The sequence below is a fragment of the Sturnira hondurensis genome, unplaced genomic scaffold, assembly GCF_014824575.4.
Source record: "Sturnira hondurensis isolate 20B ecotype Veracruz unplaced genomic scaffold, ASM1482457v3 Scaffold0003681, whole genome shotgun sequence".
In the NCBI taxonomy this organism is placed as follows: domain Eukaryota; kingdom Metazoa; phylum Chordata; class Mammalia; order Chiroptera; family Phyllostomidae; genus Sturnira; species Sturnira hondurensis.
Window position 1 is genome coordinate 7155143 of NW_028076312.1, and position 18975 is coordinate 7174117.

Genomic DNA, 18975 nt, shown 5'->3' on the forward strand with positions numbered 1-18975 from the left:
GAAGAAAAATGGGACCTGAAGAATAACTCCATTGCATTCTGTATTTCAAAGCAACAAATATTTATTAAGCCCAACACACTGCCAGGCCCTGAGCTGGGCACGGAGAGACGAACACCCTCACAGAGCGCCCCTGAACTTCTTTCGGTGTAATAACATCACACGGAGGACAGAGCTCAGGCGAGATGAAGACCGGGACATACAATTTATCATCATAGGACCCCATGACAGATCCTTATCCACAGGAAAAGCCCAAGTATCGCCCACCCCAACCTCAAAGCCTCGGCTCCTCATTGTCAAATGCCTACCCGGGGCAGCATCTGAGGTTCTTCAACAAATCATAATTGGATAAATAAATGACAAGCAAGATTGATTGCAAAGAAGGATGAATTTTAAATGTAAAAAAAAAGGTTGAAATAGGCCAAAGTTGGGGATGCCCACAAATAAAGGAAGGCAAAAGACAAGAGGCGACGCTGACAAAGTTGCTATGGGGCTCCAGACACAGGACTGGGCTCCTGAATGTCGTTTGGTCCTGCCTCAGGTGCCCTCCAGGTGAGGAATGTGACGAGCGTCACAGCGCGCGGGAAAGCAAGACCAGGAAAGAAGTAACTTCCACTTGCTCACACAGTTAACACATGGGAGAGGCCGCCTGGAACCCAGGTACCTGGGATGGCTCTTTGCTTTGAGCCCCATCGACGCAGTGTGCAAACTGACGTAGGAGACGTGGGGCACAGCAATGAACCGCACTGTGTAATCTGGAGTACACACAGCAAGGCAGTTCGACGTAGAGGAACTATATCACGAGACAGCTGCTGGGTTCCCACAGTGGGCATGGCCCACCCTTGCTGTCAGGGCGCTGCCATTCTCTGGGTACACAGCACAAACCCCCATACCCTATTCTGCACGACTACACGTTCTCAGGCCCCTTGTTGTGACTCGGGCTTTCGCGTTCGCTTTACTCCGTTCACAGTGGAGAGACTTTTCTCCTCCCAATTAGCAACATGACAGCACCGCACAGGGCTCATTGACGCTCATTGTTACAAGTAACATTAAGATAATTATGACTTTCTTGTATGAGCACTGTTAACAAAATCCAAGAAATCTAGTAGACTTACATTTAAATTTCTAGTAAAGAGAGGTGAAAGAACAGTTAATTATCTTTATCATCTAGCCCCATCTAATGACATTTAAGTTAAAAGTACTCTGAGGCTTTGAAATCAGAATAAAAGCGGGGTTTGCGAAATAGCCGCTCTGTCGTTTATTAGTGTTTCCCACGGCTCACTGTTTCAGCCCGCACAGTTCTGTTAAAATCGTTTCCTCTCCCAACATCTTTCTTTGCTCATTGATGAAAAGATAACTTCAAAAATCACTGACGGTAGTGCAGGTGCAGGAAGTGTCGCGGAAACAACAACTTCGCCATCTCTTTGTACAGCCTTCCTCCTCCCCGCGCCAGGCAAACCCGGGTACCCCCAGACCATGCCCTCCAACAGCTTCCCTCCGCTGACCTCGCAAAAACACTTCCTCGGGGCATCCTCGGCCACGGTGACCACGGCCTGGGGCCAAGACAGAAAGGCGCGCTGCCCACCAGCCACCCTCGGCACGCCCCCTCCACCCTCTCCATAGCGGCAAAAATAACACCAATACCCGCAAAGTAGCCCCGCGGATGTGCATGGAAAAAGGGCTACTTTTTCGTGGGTGTAGGAGAAACTCATTAAACAGCCAAAGGCCACGAGAAAGACTGGTGGAGCCAAGTGACACCCGGCGCGGCCGCAGTCGGGACCCTCCCTGGAAGCCCTCTTCCCAGGTCCCCGTGCGACCCCCTGGGGGCGCTGCGCCCTCCCGGGCCGAGCCGCCCGCAGCGCCCACCCCGCACCTATGCCCGCAGCCCCAGCGCACAGGATGACGGCAGGCCGGGCGGCGCACCTTCCTCCCGGGTGCACGAGCCTCCCCGAGGTCGCGGGCTGGGGACTGCGAGGAAGCCGCACCAACGCCCCCCCCCAACCCCCCGCGCGCGGCGCACCACACCCCGCCGGCCAGGAAGGGGTCCCCGCTCACCCGTGGTGCCCCCGAGGCTGCCCTCCGGCTCCTGCTGCTCCCTCGCCGCTGAACTTTCCCTCCTGCGCGGCCGGCGGGGGCTCGACTCCACCTCCGGCTCCGGCAGCCGCGGAGCCTCCAGAGACCCGGAGGGGCGGGGAGCCGCGGCGACGGCGGCGGCGGGCGGGCGGAACCACAGCGGAGCCCCAGCACTCGCTGCCGGGTGGGGGCCGCGGGGCCGCGAGCGGCGCTGTGGCGGCCGGCGGGGGTCGCGCTTGGCNGAGCCTCCCCGAGGTCGCGGGCCGGAGACTGCGAGGAAGCCGCACCAACGCCCCCCCCACCCCCCGCGCGCGGCGCACCACACCCCGCCGGCCAGGAAGGGGTCCCCGCTCACCCGTGGTGCCCCCGGGGCTGCCCTCCGGCTCCTGCTGCTCCCGCGCCGCTGAACTTTCCCTCCTGCGCGGCCGGCGGGGGCTCGACTCCACCTCCGGCTCCGGCAGCCGCGGAGCCTCCAGAGACCCGGAGGGGCGGGGAGCCGCGGCGACGGCGGCGGCGGGCGGGCGGAACCACAGCGGAGCCCCAGCGCTCGCTGCCGCGTGGGGGCCGCGGGGCCGCGAGCGGCGCTGTGGCGGCCGGCGGGGGTCGCGCTTGGCTGCGCCCACCTGCTTCCCCCGCGCCCCTCCGCAGTGCGTCCCTCTGCCCGCTCCGAGCGGAGCGCCCTGGCCGAAGCCTGTCAGCCCTCTGATCGGGGCACTCCCGCAGACCTGGGTCCCCTGCAGGTGGGCGGTTTTGCACGTGACTGGTCACTGAGATCCGGAAAAGTTGAGGGAAGGGGCTAAGACACTGGCGCGCGGCCGGGAGAGGGGTGATCAGGTGCCTATCCCACAAGTATGTGGTCCTTCCTCTTTGAAGAACGAGTTCCCCAGGCCCCACCGTCCCCGTCCAGCCCCTTTCTTTTGCCCTTATTGGGCTGCTCTCCCCTCTGTGGGCCGACTTGCTCACAAAAACTTTGTAAGTTGGACCTTGGAGAATTTGTTCTGTAGTCTGTGTCTTTGCGACGCTGGTTAGTTATAACGCTTTCACCAGGGAGCTTTTATTTACGGCGGAGGTCAGAACCCCCGAAGCCCTGAGACCCCACCACGGTGGGGAAGTGATGTCTGCAGAGACCCCTGACGGTCACTGGGAGGCCTAGGAAAGGAAGCGGGATAAGGATGGAAAACAGGTAAGCGGGGTGTTACTGGGTACTAAAAGCCACACACAAAAACCACGGGCACAAGCACGCACCCTTGAATGCCTTTTATTTGTAAATATTTGCTGCAGCATTTTTTTGAGGAAGAGGACGTTTGGGAGTATTGTGATCCGCAATTCTCAGGCTAATGAAGGAGACTCAGAGGAATCAATGTTAGGTCAGGCGAGGTCAACTCTCCAGTGCTACACATGCAACTGGCAGAGGCCCCTCCGCTGAGCCATCAGAGCAGAACCAGAGGTAGAAACCGGTCCCTGACGGTGCTCCTTCTACTGCCTGGCCTTCAGAATGCATAAAGCCCGAGTCTGGGAGATTCGGGGGTACCAGACTTTAGATGAGCATGGGATAGCAGTCCTAGAGGCAATAGGCAGTCCTGAAGCATCCGGTAAGCAGTTACTTACCTGGGGTAGCACCCTGGAAAAATTTCTCGCTTCCCACCAACTGCCCGGCCCACCTGGGTCTATCCTCCTTCCAACCCAGGCTGCCCTGGGAACTCAGGGGTCTCTGTCCCCACCCCTACACCAGACTGAGTCAGTCATCATCAGGGCATGAAATCCTCACAGCAACTCAGTTGGGATTTAGGAACGAGGAAGGAATCATCCACATACACGCCATTGGCCAAGCAGCCTCCATGCATCATTTCACAGCAGCCTGGGGAGGCAAATGTGTAACAACACCCTGGGGCAGATGAGGCGGGAGGGCCTCATGGAGGTGGCATCGGTGACCAGTTGTGTAGGGGCTTCAGCCTACACAGTGGAGCCCACTTGGGATAAACAGGTAACATCTTCAAAGACCTCCAGCTGTCACCAAAACATTCCCATTCCTTCATGTTAAAGCATTGATACTCTTTCCTCTTCTGAGGTATCTCCCATCACTGTTCAGGGATGTCACCAGAATTTCTATCTAATAGAGTTTAAGCAAGGAACCTGGTTTGGCAGGCAAACCAAGTACTTGACTAGGGGTACAGAGGTGGACTCAGAGGCTAGGTTCAGTGGACTGGCTCAGGGAAGGTGCAGGAGGCTGCGATTGTCTCCATTCCTGTCCTTGAGAAGAAAAAGGAAGATCACTTCAGAATTAATTTCATTGCCTTTAGGGGCTCAAAACACTCTGGTCAAGATACCTGAAGAAATTTTCCAAACTTTTACAGTTAGGATACAAATATATGAGGGTACTAATATATCAATATGTGGCATATCAGTACACATCAATATAGATCAAGAGTCATAAATCCAGTACTAGCTAAGTGTTTGGTGCCTCTGGATACATCTTGACAATAATTAGTTGAAAAAATACATGAGTTGCCCTGACCGGTGTGGCTCAGTGGGCTGGGCAACCTCCTGCAAAGCAAAAGGTCACCAGTTTGATTCCCCATCAGGGCACATGCCTGGGTATCAAGTTCCATCCCCCGTTGGGGCACAAAGGAGAGGCAACCAGTGTATGTTCGTCTCTCACGTCAATGTTTCTCTCCGTCTCTTTCTCTCTCCCTTCCCCTCTCTCTAAGAATAAATAAATAAGTGATCTCAAAAAAATAAGGGAGCTGAAAAAGTAATAAAACTATGGAAGTCAGTGATATTATAGTGTGAAAAAAGATTCATTTTTCTAGATGCACTACCCGTAAAGAAAGTAGATATTATTCTGATTATTATTTAGGAGCTACAGTTTGGATGACCTTCCGGGGACTATCACTAGGAAGCAGTGTCAGTCACCCTCAGTCTCCATCACTGGCAGAAACATCAAGGAGGGGAAAGGACCAGCCAGCCCGCCTCTGCAGGTCCCCTTCCAAAACACTGCCTGGCAAAACTGAGACGGTGGAGCTGGTAAAAGAATGTGTTTCTTTACACTTCAAAGCCCAAAGGATTAGAAACACTGGGCTGATCACCAAACCCAGATGTTAAGAAACAATTTTCAAGGCTTACTACCAAAAAAATGTTTTTCACATGGATTTTAGCTTTCACTGCAGTGTTTTTATGTAGTTATACATTTTTCATAACCGTCACGATTTAGGAATCAAAATATGTTATTTGAATTTTCAAGCATAGTATAAAGGTAACTTAATATGGGGCTAGTGATGTGGTTGCAATAAAGAATACGTAGAAAGTTCTGGAAATAGGTCATGTTGCCAGAGTGATGTTATCCCCTTGGGGTGGGAAAGTTAGTCTGTGTAAAAATAAATTCTAAAACAATACATACGGCGTCAAACTTTTATACTCATAAAATGTAAAATATGTACAATATTTAATTTTTAATAGCTTGTTTTCAAGATATACTGCATACACATTAAGCTTTGAGTACAGACATATTTCACACGGTTCAAGGTCAGACTTCTCAGACTCACCAGGACCCTGGAGAACCTTGACCCAGAGAACCAGGAGCTGAAAGAGCAGCCGTGAAGTTCATTCATTAAAATACGATTACTCTGCTTTCTAAGAGATGCACCAGGTGATCACTTGCGTTGTGTTGACTCTTTTGATAGATCTAATAATCAGCGTTATCTGGTTTTTCAGATCAGAGCAAATGTGCTGCGTGGTCAGAGGTAGCTCGTTAGGCGGGAGAGGTCTGCGGTACTAAGGCATAAAGACGGGCCAGATGCTCCTGCTGTGGGTGCTAAATCACTAGGATAGGATCTAATTATAGTCCACATAGTCTACTTTAGAATCTTGAAAATATGCAATATACTCCCAAATAGGTTTTCATTTTGCATGAGTAAAATAAATAATGTATGACCCAGAAAAGCAAGCTTTACTTCTCTAGGGAGGAAAAAAAAATCACCCACATTGAAGACCTCATTCGATACGCACTGCAACTCCAGCCTACTCGGGCTTAATTAAGATTGTTGACTGAACAAGGGATGCCTTTAACTTTTTCTGGATGCTTTATATTGACATCTTTAAGTACGCACACCAGATGAGTGGGTTGGCTCATAATGTTTTCCATCTTACACTCTGCATTACTCGTGCCCTTTCTGCCCAGATCACTCCAGAAAAAGGACAGGCTCTCCTCACTGCTTACCCACAAATCTCTGTCCCCAAATGACAGGTGACTGGGGCAGCTCCATGCCTTCAACAGTAACACTGCAGGTTCCCATGAGAGCCACCTAGTGCACCAAGTGCTGCATAGCTCGACTCTTCCGTTCAACTTCTGTGCCCAGAACTTTGCCGCCCCCTTGTTTAAAGAAGAAAACGAAAGGGTTACCATGGGAACTACAGAAAAACAAGAGCAGGGAAGCACCAGAGACTAATCCACATCTGGTCTGTGTCTGCCTGACATAAATTCCAGATAACTAACTACAGAACAGCCCGAAATCCTCCTCTCGCTTCTATAGGAGTTGCACTCATCCAGCCACGCGCACTTGGCTCACCCAGGCCTTTCGTTTCCCAAACCCGGAACACTGGTTTCCAAACATTTCCCTGGGATGACTCAAGTCTCTTCGGTTTACAGAGAGGAGGTCCTCTGCCCTTCACTCCAGCTTATTTTTTTTTACTCTGATGGATAGACTATTTCAAATTATTATTGTTGTTGCTTTCCAAGGGTTATTGACATTTTTTTTTTCAAAAAATAGCTTATTCAGGACTTCCGCCAAGATGGAGGTGTAGGTGGAAACACTGTGCCTTCTCCCACAACCAAGTTTGAATACAATAAAGGTTTGGAGAACAAAGACGCAGCCAAAGAACAGAAAATTGAACTATACGGAAGTCCAACAACAACGAACCGGTCTACCGGATGGGTAAGAGGGGCAGAGCCAGCAGCGGAGCAGGGTTGGGCAGGAAAGATCCCCGGACCCCAGGCACCCAGGCATCTGGGGTAGCATCGGGTGGACCCAGTGAGGGCTCCAGATGGCGGGAGTGAGCAGTGAGACAGACTGCGAAGCCCCCAGCTACGAACCCAGCAGCAGCTGACCTCGGTTACACATTCACAAGCAGTGGGAAGAATCCAGCGGCCCTCGGTGGTGGCGAGAGGAAGCAAAGGGTGCCCGCCATTGATTTCCTTTGGCCCCGCCCCCACATACAGCGTCACAACCCAGTGACTGAGTTGCCCCGCCCTGGTGAACACGTAGGGCTCCGCTCCTCATACATAACAGGCACCAACAGTCCAAAATATGGCTCAAGAAGAATTCAAAGCCCCTGAGTCGATAACTGTAAGTGGCCAGGAAATAGCAAACCTCTCAGATGCACAGTTCAAAATACTGGTGACCAGGATGCTCACAGAACTGGTTGATTTTAGTCACAAATTAGAGGAACACATGAAGGCTAAACCAATTGAAATGAAGGGAGATGCACAGGACACCAATAGTGATGGAAAGGAAACTGGGACTCAAATCAAGGGAGTGGACCAGAAGGAAGAACGAAACATCCAACCAGAAAAGAATGAAGAAACGAGAATTCAAAAAAATGAGGAGAGGATTAGGAACCTCCAGGACATCTTTAAACATTCCAACATCCGAATTATAGGGGTACCAGAAGGGGAAAAGAAACAGCCACGAGTGGAAAATTTATTTGAACAAATAATAAAGGAGAACTTCCCCAGTCTGGCAAAGGAAATAGACTTCCAGGAAATCCAGGAAGCTCAGAGAGTCCCAAAGAAGTTGGACCCAAGAAGAAACACACCAAGGCACATCATAATTACATTAGCCAAGACTAAAATGAAGGAGAGAATCCTAGAAGCAGCAAGAGATAAGGGGACAGTTACCTACAAAGGAGTTCCCATCAGACTGTCAGCGGATTTCTCAAAAGAGACCTTCCAGGCAAGAAGGAGCTGGAAAGAAGTATTCCAAGTCATGAAATCCAAAGACCTACANCTAAGAAAAAGAAGATAAAAAATATGAACAGTGAAAGGACAGCAAACTCACAGTTACTAACAACCACACCTAAAACAAAAGCAAACCAAGAGGACAGCTAGATCAGGAGCAGAACCATAGAAATGAAGAATACATGGAGGGTTAGCAACAGGGGAGTGGGAGGAGGAGAAGGGGGGAGAAGGTACAGAAAATAAGTAGCATAGATGGTAGGTAGAAAATAGATAGGGGGGAGGGCAAGAATAGTAGGGGAAATATAGAATCTAAAGAACTTGAGACACATGGACATAAACTAAAGGGGGGGGAGGGGGGTGTGCAGGGTGGAGGAGAATGAAGGAGGGAATAGGACAACTGTAATGGCATAATCAATAAAATATATTAAAAATAGCTTATTCATCATCTAAGTCAACCTCTGCTAAATGTGGTTCGTGCTCGGGCCCCACCCGCTGTCCTCTCACTGCTACAAGGGAAAGGGCTCCGTGAATGGGAGACTGTTTCAACAACTCACACTGTTACAAGAGTTTCTGCTCCTGACAGCAGAAAGAGGATGTATGGAGGTGCACTTGCGGGTGTAGAACAGGAGTGCTACTGCTCAAAATATTAACACTGACCCAGGACAGTGACCTGGGGACAGGACGGGAAATCTATTGATTTCAAAATCAATAGACCCAAACACGAGATGTGCCTGAGAGAGAGGCAACAAGGGAGACACCCACCTGAAAATGAAAAAGACGTAGAGAGGCAAAGATGATGCTGATACAGAAACCAAACTTTACCCATTTCAAGGAAGAGTATTTGCTTTCTGTTCTTCTTAAGTATCTGAAACCTGTGTGGGCAAGGGCACCATCATGCATAACTGCACACTCGTGCTCCAAGCGGATGATGTCAGTGGTGTCCCCCTTGCTCTTGGAGACAGAGGCGGCTTTTTGTGAGCACAACCGGAGGGTGTTTAGTCAAGTTATAATTCATCCGACAGCAGGCAGTGAGGCAGTGAGTGAGTGCCAGGCTGAGGGGCACTATAGCCGTAACTCTGCACAGTCCTTAACCTCAAGGAACCTCAAAGAAAAGCCAAATACAATATTGTAAAAATTCAAAGGAAAAAATGAGAGAGATCCATGAGCTGCCCATGGATGGCTTCATGTGAGAAGTAGCTTTAAGACAGATCCTCAGAGAGGAGTGGGATTTTGGTGGGCAGAGAAAATAGGAGGGGGCCCCAGTGAAGCCGAGACGGGTACGTGCTGTGCGTGTCCTGCAGACAGTGATCCTCAGTGGCCAGAGTTAGGGGACATTTAGGGAGAAAAGTAAAGAGTCTAAAAAGTGGCCTGAGTCTAGGTAATGGAGGACTCTGAATGACAGCCAAGGGATTTGCTTTATGAATTTCAGTGGGTGGGAAAGTGTGTTTGTGAATAGGCTCTGTTAGCTGTCTGATCAACAGCGTTTCTTGCTGGCTGAAGAACCCTAACTTTGTTCAAAGCCCATCTCCAAGATGCTCCATAAGGCCCCCAAATGGCAGTAAACACACCCCCAGCTCTGGGGGTTTGGGGGTGAATCAACAGGAAAATCAGTGTGAAAAATGGCTGAACTGGGGTATCTGCGGGATACTCTAGAAGAGAGGTCTGGCATCAACTAGAAACAGAGATAGGCCACAGCCAGAGGTGTAGCAAGGATGGGGAGTCCTCCGCGTAAAAAAAAATGTGATCATTTAGCCCTGGCTGGTGTGGCTCAGTGGATTGAGCACGAGCCTGCAAACCACACGATTGTGGTTCGATTCCCAGTCAGGGCACATGCCTGAGTTGCAGGCCAGTTCCCAGCAAGGGACTCACGATAGGCAACCATACATTGATATTTCTCTCCTCTCCTTCCCTTCCCCTCTAAAGATAAATAAATAAAATCTAAAAAAATGTAATCATTTAAATAAGAATGAGAGGACCAACTAGTGAAAGCCATCTCATGTGAAAGAAGGTGGCTGACAGCAAGATTTGAGGAATGTTAGGATTAACAAGGTGACAGAGAGGGTTCTGCAAAGGAAATTGGGAAGAAATGGAGAGAAAGACAGGGGGACCAGAGATGTGTCTTAGGGGCCAGAGAGCTTCAAGAGGTGGATGATATTACACACAGAATTCTGTAGCATCCATGGGTTTTTGTCAAGAGGTTACTGTAGCTGTAGATGAACCATTATTAGCATTTTGGAAACCCAAAAGAAAAGGTATATTTATTCACAATGAAACTGCATCTGCTAACTAAATATAGAAATTTTGCTGGTTTTTACTAGAATTATACAAAATATGTGCAGTTACACTGACATTTTACATTGGGCCCAAGCTAATTTGCTGTTGATGACATCATAGAACTGTCTGGGACGTGAACGGTGACCCTGTCACCATGCACAGAATATTCCATGTGTCATCAATCATGGCCTGGAAAACAGCAACCTGAATTCAGCAGCCAGAAGCCATGAACAGGGCACAAGTGTCTGTATGTGGTTTTTTTTTTTAATCCTCACCTGAGGACATTTTTATTGCTTTTTTTTTAGACAGAGAGAGAGGAAAGAAAAGAGAGAAAAACATCAATCAGTTGCTTCTCATAGGCACCCAGACCTGGATTGTCTGGGGATTGCACATGCCCAGACTGGGGATCGAACTCTCAACCTAGGTACAGTATGTGCCCTGATGGGGAATCGAACCCACAAGCTTCCGATCACAGGATGATGCTTCAACCAACTGAGGCACACTGGCCAGGGCCAAGTGGGTGGCCAGTTTACTGCTCCTGATTGATTTTTAGCATTGTAATCATGTCAAACATTCAAGCAATGACATAAATTTATTATATCCCTTTGATAATGGTGAGTTGGATCAGAGAGGAAATAGAAAACTAATATAACTACAAATGGAAACAGTCATTTTTGTTATAAAACCTCGAGACCTTTAATCTGCAGACCCAGCTGTGTTCCATCCCTGAATTAGTCCTAGACAAATATGGTGGTCTGTTGGGGTCCACGGCCCCGCCACAGAGCAGGGGGTGTCACTGGTCTTGCTACCCTCAGTCTGTGTCCACTATGAGCAGCTGCCTGCCAGCAGCTACACCCTCTCCCTTTAGCATCTGCTTTTCCAGGCAGTTTTAAGAGTTGGGCTTGGTTTTCTGGAGGTATGAGTCCTCTGAGAATTACTTCTGCTTTGAAGCCAGCTACTGGCTGGTTCCTTCTTGTTGTTTTCCAGGCTCAGTTCCTCCATCTGCAATACTGTCCTCAGACTGAATCCTGCTCTGACCCTGACAACACAGGCCAAGTAAGTTTAGATCTCTGCACCTGAAAAATAATAACAACATCACACCTAAACTCCTGTTGCCCACTCTCACACTCCCTTCAAAGTTCAGCAACATCACTCAGACCAAAGTTTCTTACATGCCATGGGCATTGTGGGTGGGCCCACTAGCCAGCTCTCAGAAGGGCCAACTCTTCCATCTGGTTAGTTCAAATAATGACAACACTATTTTGATATTATCATTACTGAGCTTTTGGCTTTTGCTATATTCCAGGCACTGCTAAATGGGATGTAGAGAGCTTATATAGTTTTCCCCAGGTCTTACTGCCAACAGGACATGGAGCTAGGATTCACACCCAGACCAACTCTCTTTCCCCTCGGACACAACCCTAGGGTTCCCACTTCTTAGCCTGAGACAAAGGAGTTCAGATAACTCATAAAATTTTTCAAAACATTATGTTTATGAGACAAAAATAATAACAGTCCAGAATTCAGGCCTAGCTCACCTGACTCACAAACCAGTGCTCCTCACTGGGCGTCACACGTGTCCTTCCAGTGTGTTCTAGACATAACCAACCCAAGTTTTGGGAAGTGAAGCAAAGCATTGCAATGCAAAGTCGAACAAGATTCTAATTAATGGACCTGCGTCATCATTTGCTTTGTCCTGTAGTCACATGATATCATGTTTTGTACTCTAACTGAGGTAATAATCAACATCATTTATGCATTCTCCATTTATTAAGCCAACAACTAGAGTCATCCTGTGTTTACCTATCCAGATAGCGATGCTTTTTTGTTGTTTTTCCTTCTCACAGAACAGACACTTCTTGTTCCTACCTAATTTGTTTTTTTCATCAGCATCTTGGAAGACTACCAGTCCCAAGATCTATAAACAGAGCTTCCATCTAGATAGAGATTTTGTGTTGATTGGCCAGAGAAAGGAGGATGGTTCCCTCACTGATAAAGGGCTTTTTGAAGACTTATTACATAACTTCCGTTTCGCGTTAGAGAGTAACGCCCAGGAAAGCGGGGGAGGAGGGAATACTGCTTGTTGACATATGTGCAGTTCTATTTTTGTCTTCAGAGTCATATTATGATTGCAGATAAATAACTTCACAACACCACATTACAGCTGAATTTCATCAAAAGAGAATTGGGCATCCTCCTTAAACTTTGGGGTCCCATGCCTGTGCTGCCTCTGTCCCCGGGGACGGAAGAGGCTGCTGGGGCCAACTCTCACACTAGGACATTGCCAGAGAACTCACCCAGCATCAGCAGAGGCTAGGCTCATGCTCTCTTCCAATCCTGCCACCAAACAACCCAACTCTGAGAGAAGTTGGGAAGTAACATCACATTTGGAAGTGGTTAAGACGCTGTCACGCTTACGGGGGGGAAAGTGTTTCCTAGCCAGGGTCCCTGGGGTCCTCTCCTGGCAGGAGCCTGACACAGCTCTGAATTTTTAGTTACAACTAACTGGAGATTGCCAATGGCTATGCCCTTCTAGTTGGGGAGTGAGAGGGTTGCAAAATACATTCATGTTATAAAAGAAGCATACCTAGTCTTACCTTTTAGATTGTCTTTCTCCAAAGGGACCGCTCAGATCTAGAGAAACTGAGAGGCCAGCAGGCAGAGTAACAGCCTAAAAAAGGAAACTAACATTTTACTAACCTAAGTCAGAATTATAGCCCCAGTTAGTCTGAGTAGAATGTAACCGGTCTCACCACTCTCACGATATATGACATTCTGGAGTGGGAAAACAAACACCACACACACGTGCCTATCTCTGTTGGGTATTTTGTTGGTGTGTAAGTGCCAAATAGTAACTAGTTGCCTGAAATAATGGATGCCATAATGTTTACTGAAATGTATGAAATTCTAACCCCTTGAATATATGCCCTAAGATGCTATCTGGTTCATAAAAATCACAAAAGGAAATGGAAGTGCACACAAAAACTGCAGAAAAATGGTAAGTAAATTTAAGTAAATATATCATCAGCCAATGAAGTTGTTCATTACTATAAACCAGTTTCTTCCCATTCCCACTAAATGAAGGGTACATTGTTCTTGAAAGAATGTAACCTGAGTGGTGTTGCAGTACTAGCTTGCTTGGACTGTGCATGTGAAAACCTTAAGCCAGCGTCAGAAACACTGATATTTTTTTACTACCAAAAAAGAAAGAAAGAAAAACATTGGCCTCTGCCATTTTGGAAAACAATTTGGCATGTCTTTAAAAGTTACACGCATATCAACCACATGATCCAGCCATATCATTCCTAGACATTTACCCAAAAGAGCAGGAAATACATGCCAAGCAAAGATTTGCACACAAACGTTCACAGCAGTGCTATTTGTAATAGGCAAAAACTGGAAACAACCCAAATGTCCATCAACAGCAAAAGAATAAAGAAACTGTGGTTTATTCATATAACAGAATACTACTCAGAATAAAAAGGAATGAACTATTTAGACACTCAACAACATGGATGGACCTCAAAACAATTATGCTGAGTAAAAGAAGCCAAACTAAAAACAGTGCATATTCTATGAATTCACTTATATAAAATTCCAGAAAATGCAAACTAACCTAGAGTGAGAGAAAGAAGATCAGCGATTGCTTGGGTATGGAGTGAGCAGGGAGGAAGAGAAGGGAAGGATCACAAAAGGACATGAGAAAATTTTGGGGGGTAATGGGTATGTACACATTCTTTTTTAAAAATATTTTATTTACTTATTTTTTAGAGAGAGGGGAAGGGAAGGAGAAAGAGTGGGAGAGAAACATCAATGTGTGGTTGCCTCTCATGTGCCCCCTACTGGGGACCTGGCTGCAACCCAGGCATGTGCCCTGACTGGGAATCGAACCAGCAACCCTTTGGTTCGCAGGCCCATGCTCAATCCACCAAGCCACACCAGCCAGGGCTATGTTCATATTCTTGATTGCAGTGATGGTTTTGTCAAAACATAGTAATATCCAAACTTAGCCAGTTATAAATTCCAAATATGTGCTGTCTATTGTATATTATTTATACCTTTATTAAGCTATTTTTAAATTAACTTTAAAATTTCAAAAACACACCTCTGCATTTGAAAGAACACATTCTGTATCTCACTTTCATGAAGAATCAGGAAGAACCTTTGGAGACTATAAATGGTCCTGATATTTTTGTTCAGTGGCGAAAACAGTGGCTCTCCAAATTTAATAGGCACAAAAATACCTGAGATGCTCATTTAAAATGTAGATTCCTGTGTTTCACCCCGGGGTGAAAAAAAGACCAAAAAAAAAAAACCCCCAACAACAATGTAGATATTCCATACACACATAAACATACTGTATATTTTGCTAATAAAAACAATCTGTAGTACACAATTTACAACATTGGATATGTTTTACATTTGTTTTTGTAAATTTCATAAAGTTAATTCATTCTTAGAGAATGCTTTGGTAATTTTGCCAAACTGTGGCTAACCTTATGGTTGCAATTGATGAAGAAGTATAGTTCCAGCATGACTGTTGGTTGGTATTTTCATTGTCATCGATGAGTAAAACATAAGTGAAACATCATTTATTAATGATGTGAGAGACTTCTTTGCTGAATTGTGTAATAGCTTTCAAGTATTGGAAGCACCTTTCCTCATTTCATACTGTTCACAATGCATGATGATGCAACACAATGTCAAGTTTTATCTGCATTATCAATGTTTTCTGTGTCACATCCTTAAGTCTGGACAATAAACAAAACAATAAACAAAGCCTGGTTTGTATTTGCCAATTTCCGCAGTGTAATTGTTGTTTATACCACATGGCCAATTTCAAGCTGCCGCTGAGTGTGCAGTTGGGAACAGACGCAGAGCAGCGCCCTTCCGTTCAGTGCTCCTACCACGCACAGACAGTGGACCTGATCTCAAGGACACGGATAATAGCGAAGTGCAGTGAAGGCCAGAGAAGTGATGAGTTCTGAGTATGTTTTTAATTTAATGGTAAACTTGTATCATTTAATTTTTAATGATTTTCAGTAATTGGCTCATAACATTTCTTTTTTAAAAAGATTTTATTTATTTATCTTTAGAGGGGTAGAGAAGGAGAGAGGGAGAGAAATATCAATGTGTGGTTGTCTCTCATGCGTCCCCTGCCAGGAACTGGCCTGCAACCCAGGCATGTGCCCTGACTGGGAATCGAACCGCGATCCTCTGGTTCGCAGGCCCGAGCTCCATCCACTGAGCTACACCAGCCAGGGCAGGATCCGTTCTATTTTTAAAAACATCTTTCACAACAAGCAAATATGTATGCAAGTAGGGAACATTGGAACATTTTTGCTAACTTTCAGTGTTATTGTCTAGACTATCCAGATAGTGAAGGCCCAATTTTTGAAGGCTGTGGAAAGATTTAAACAAACATGATTCTGATGGTAAAGGTATGAAAATTGCATTTGTTAATCTAATATTAAACTAAGAAAGCAAAAAATTTTTTAATGTTTCACATCACCCATGGGTTTCTTCTTTGTTTAATGGGGCGTGGGTCAGAAACTGGCAGCTATTGTGGGTCCATCCTGAGGAGTCTGAATCTACTCGGGAGTCACAGAGCAAATCAATGGCTGAGTCGGGACTCTAACTCCAAGGTCGTGAACTGGTGCTTGGGGCTTCTCCAGAGCCTGGGCGGCTATTTGAGCTGAATAATACTAGGTAACATTGAGAAGTTCCACATCATGAATGTATTTCATAATTTTTGACTCACCTAATCATTATGAAATTGTTATATCAATAATGCTACTGAAAATTTCAGTTTAGGAATTTTAGGCCTCTCTTGTATAAATCCTATACAATAAAATTAACTCTATAAGGATCAATGAAAAGATAAATTATTAGATTAGAGTAAGCAAGAACCAATTAGATGCTGACTAATAAAAAAATCTTGAAATATAAAGACATAGATAGGTTAAAGTAGAAGGATGGGAAAAATATACCATGCAAATTCTAATCGAACAAACAGCTGAAGTGGTTGCATTAATATCTTGTTTTGAAGTAGACTTCCAAACAAGAAATACTGTCCAAGACACAGGGGCAATACACAGTGAAAAAGGGGCCAGTGTCCAAGCAGTCGAAGCGATCCTGAACGTATGCACTATGCAACAGAGTTTAAATACTTTGCATAGTTTAAAACCTACAATACTTCAGGTTTTAAAACCTGAAGTATTTTAAACTTCAAGCAACAAGAATGGCAGAACTAAATGGTGACATGGAAAAATCCACAGCCCTTGAGCTCACCGCAAGGTCTGACAACTGAACCTCAGAGTCTCACATGAAGCTGGGTCTTCTGAAGGCACCAAGGTAGTCCCCCTGGCACACACCAGAAGGTAAAAAACAATTCTTTCTTAAGAAAGCAGCCTCAATTCAGGCCCTCAGTACTCCAAGTGATTAAAATCGACCACATCTGGGCTCACAGTGAAAGATTACCAAATATATGGGGAAATAAGCCACCATGAGCAAAAGTTCGGAAACAATAAACTCAGAACTCCAAGAACTTTTGTATTGGAATTATCAGGCACAGAATACAAAATTAATTTGTATGAAGAGGGAAAAGTTTACATAGCTGAGGGAGAAAATGAGAATGTGAAAGCAACGAAACCGACATGAGCCAACTCTTTTTTTAAAGAACTAAATAGATCTTTGAACTCTAATCATTGACACTGAAGCCTCCATGAATGGGTAAAATGGCAGAACTGATGTGGTTGGGGAAAAAAACTAGCAAACACAAGGCTCGGTTAGAAGAGATAGCACAGACTGATGCAAAGACAGGGAAATAAATAAAGGATGTGCCATGCACCCGGCACTCATTGCTGCCCAACCTGTCTTGGCCTCTCACCTTCCTCCCTGAACAACATGAGCTTCGACACTCTGGCTTCTCCATAAGCTACCAGCCCCTGGGCTCCATGCAGTCGCTCAGCCACCAGGCCCAGCCAGCTGGCAGCAAGGCCAGGGTGTATACAGGCTCCGGGGACTCAGGCTCCTGGATCTGTGTGTTTCACTCCACCAGTGCGTGGGGCAACTGAGCATGTGGGGGCCTGACTGTGGGGATGACCAGGGATCTGGCGGGCATGGGAGGCATCCAGAATGAGAAGAAAACCATGCAACACCTAAAAGACTGTCTGGTTGCCTCCCTGGAGAGGGCGAGAAGCCTGGATACTGATAATCGGAGACTGCAGACCAAGATCTGGGAACACCAGGAGAAGAAGGGACCCCAGGTCAGAGACTGGGGGCGTTATTTCAAGACCATCAAGGACTTGAGGGCTCAGATCTTTGCAAGTTCTGTGGACAATGCTGGTATCATTGTGCAGATTGCCAATGCCCCAAATTGCTGCTGATGACCTCAGAGTCAAGTATGACAGGGAGCTGACCATGCACCAGTCAATGAGGAGTGACATCAATGCGCTCTGCAAGGACACTGATGACATCAATGTCAGTTGGCTGCAGCTGGAGACAGAGATGAAGGCTTCCGTGGAGAAGTACTCCTCATGAAGAAGAACCACAAGGAGGAAGTAAATGTTCTACAAAACGAGATTGTTGACTCCGGGTTGACCATGGAGTTGGATGCCCACAAATCTCAGGGCCTCAGGAAGATCGTGGTGGACATCACAGTCCAGTATGACAAACTAGCTGCGAAGAATGGAGAGGAGTTAAACAAGTGCTGGTCTCAGAAGGCTGAGGAAAGCACCACAGTGGTCACCTCACAGATGGCTGAGACACTCACACAGCTGAGAGGAACCACCCAGTCCTCGGAGATCAGCCTAGACTCCAGGGGAACCCCGCAGGCCAGCTCCAAGCACAGCCTGAGGGAGTGGAGACGTGCTGTGCCAGGCAGAGGGAACAGCTCAGCGGGATCCGCTGTACCTGGGCTCAGACCTGGCCCAGACCCAGGCAGAGGGGCAGCACCAGGCCCAGGCGTGCGAGGCCCTGCTGAACATCAAGGTCAAGCTGGAGGCTGAGATCACCGTCTACCACCTCCTGCTGGAATAAGAGGAGGACGTGGATCTTGGCGACACCCTGGACAACAGCAACTCCATGCAGTCCACTGCGCCTCAGGGCTGGACAGCAACATGGTGTCTGCGGTCATTGACACCAAAGTTCTGAGGGATTGAGGCAGCTCAAGAGGTGCACCTGTTGGGGGTTAGGAGGCCAATTAAAAGTTCAGAGATCACCATTAAAAAAAATATGCCATGTATCAAGTGGCATGAATAAAAATAAATCTTATTCTGAACACATTTGTGAAATGGAAGAACATGAAAGAGAAAAAAATTCTTAAATGCTATGGTAACCACATTACTTATTGTCCAAATTGGGACGCTCTTTTGGAGTCATTATCCTAAGACAACAAACAGACTCACACCAGGCTATCCTGAGCAAACCCAGAGACAGGGTCATCCTATGCAAGGGCTTTGACACAAGAAGATCACCTCTGCGGAATGACACTTAGACGGACAGCAGACTTCTCACCTGCAGCAATGGAAGCCAGAAAACTGCCGAACCCTATCTACCCAACGCTGAGAGCAAACTGCTATGGATTTTGAATTGTGCACTCAGAAAAACTATGTTTCAGGAATAAAGCAGAAATGAAGACGTTTTGAGGTAAACCAAAATTGAGAGTGTACTCCACT

The 18975-nt window shown here is 46.7% G+C and overlaps 2 protein-coding genes across 2 annotated transcripts in view; one reads left to right on the forward strand and one right to left on the reverse strand.

Annotated features, from left to right (window-relative positions):
• The window catches only part of CSGALNACT1 (chondroitin sulfate N-acetylgalactosaminyltransferase 1), a 319616-nt gene extending 317039 nt beyond the window's left edge, over positions 1–2577 (reverse strand). The window contains exon 1 of the mRNA XM_037042132.1: positions 2426–2577. The gene's annotated coding sequence lies outside the window, so the exon portion shown is untranslated. The remainder of the gene's footprint in view (positions 1–2425) is intronic.
• Positions 1897–18451, forward strand: LOC118984291 (keratin, type I cytoskeletal 18-like). The gene is given in 7 exon segments (XM_037042142.1): positions 1897–2810; positions 3925–4054; positions 17209–17670; positions 17672–17813; positions 17816–18151; positions 18154–18201; positions 18204–18451. Coding segments are annotated over 7 exon segments (2280 nt in total).
• Positions 18452–18975: the final 524 nt, after the last annotated feature.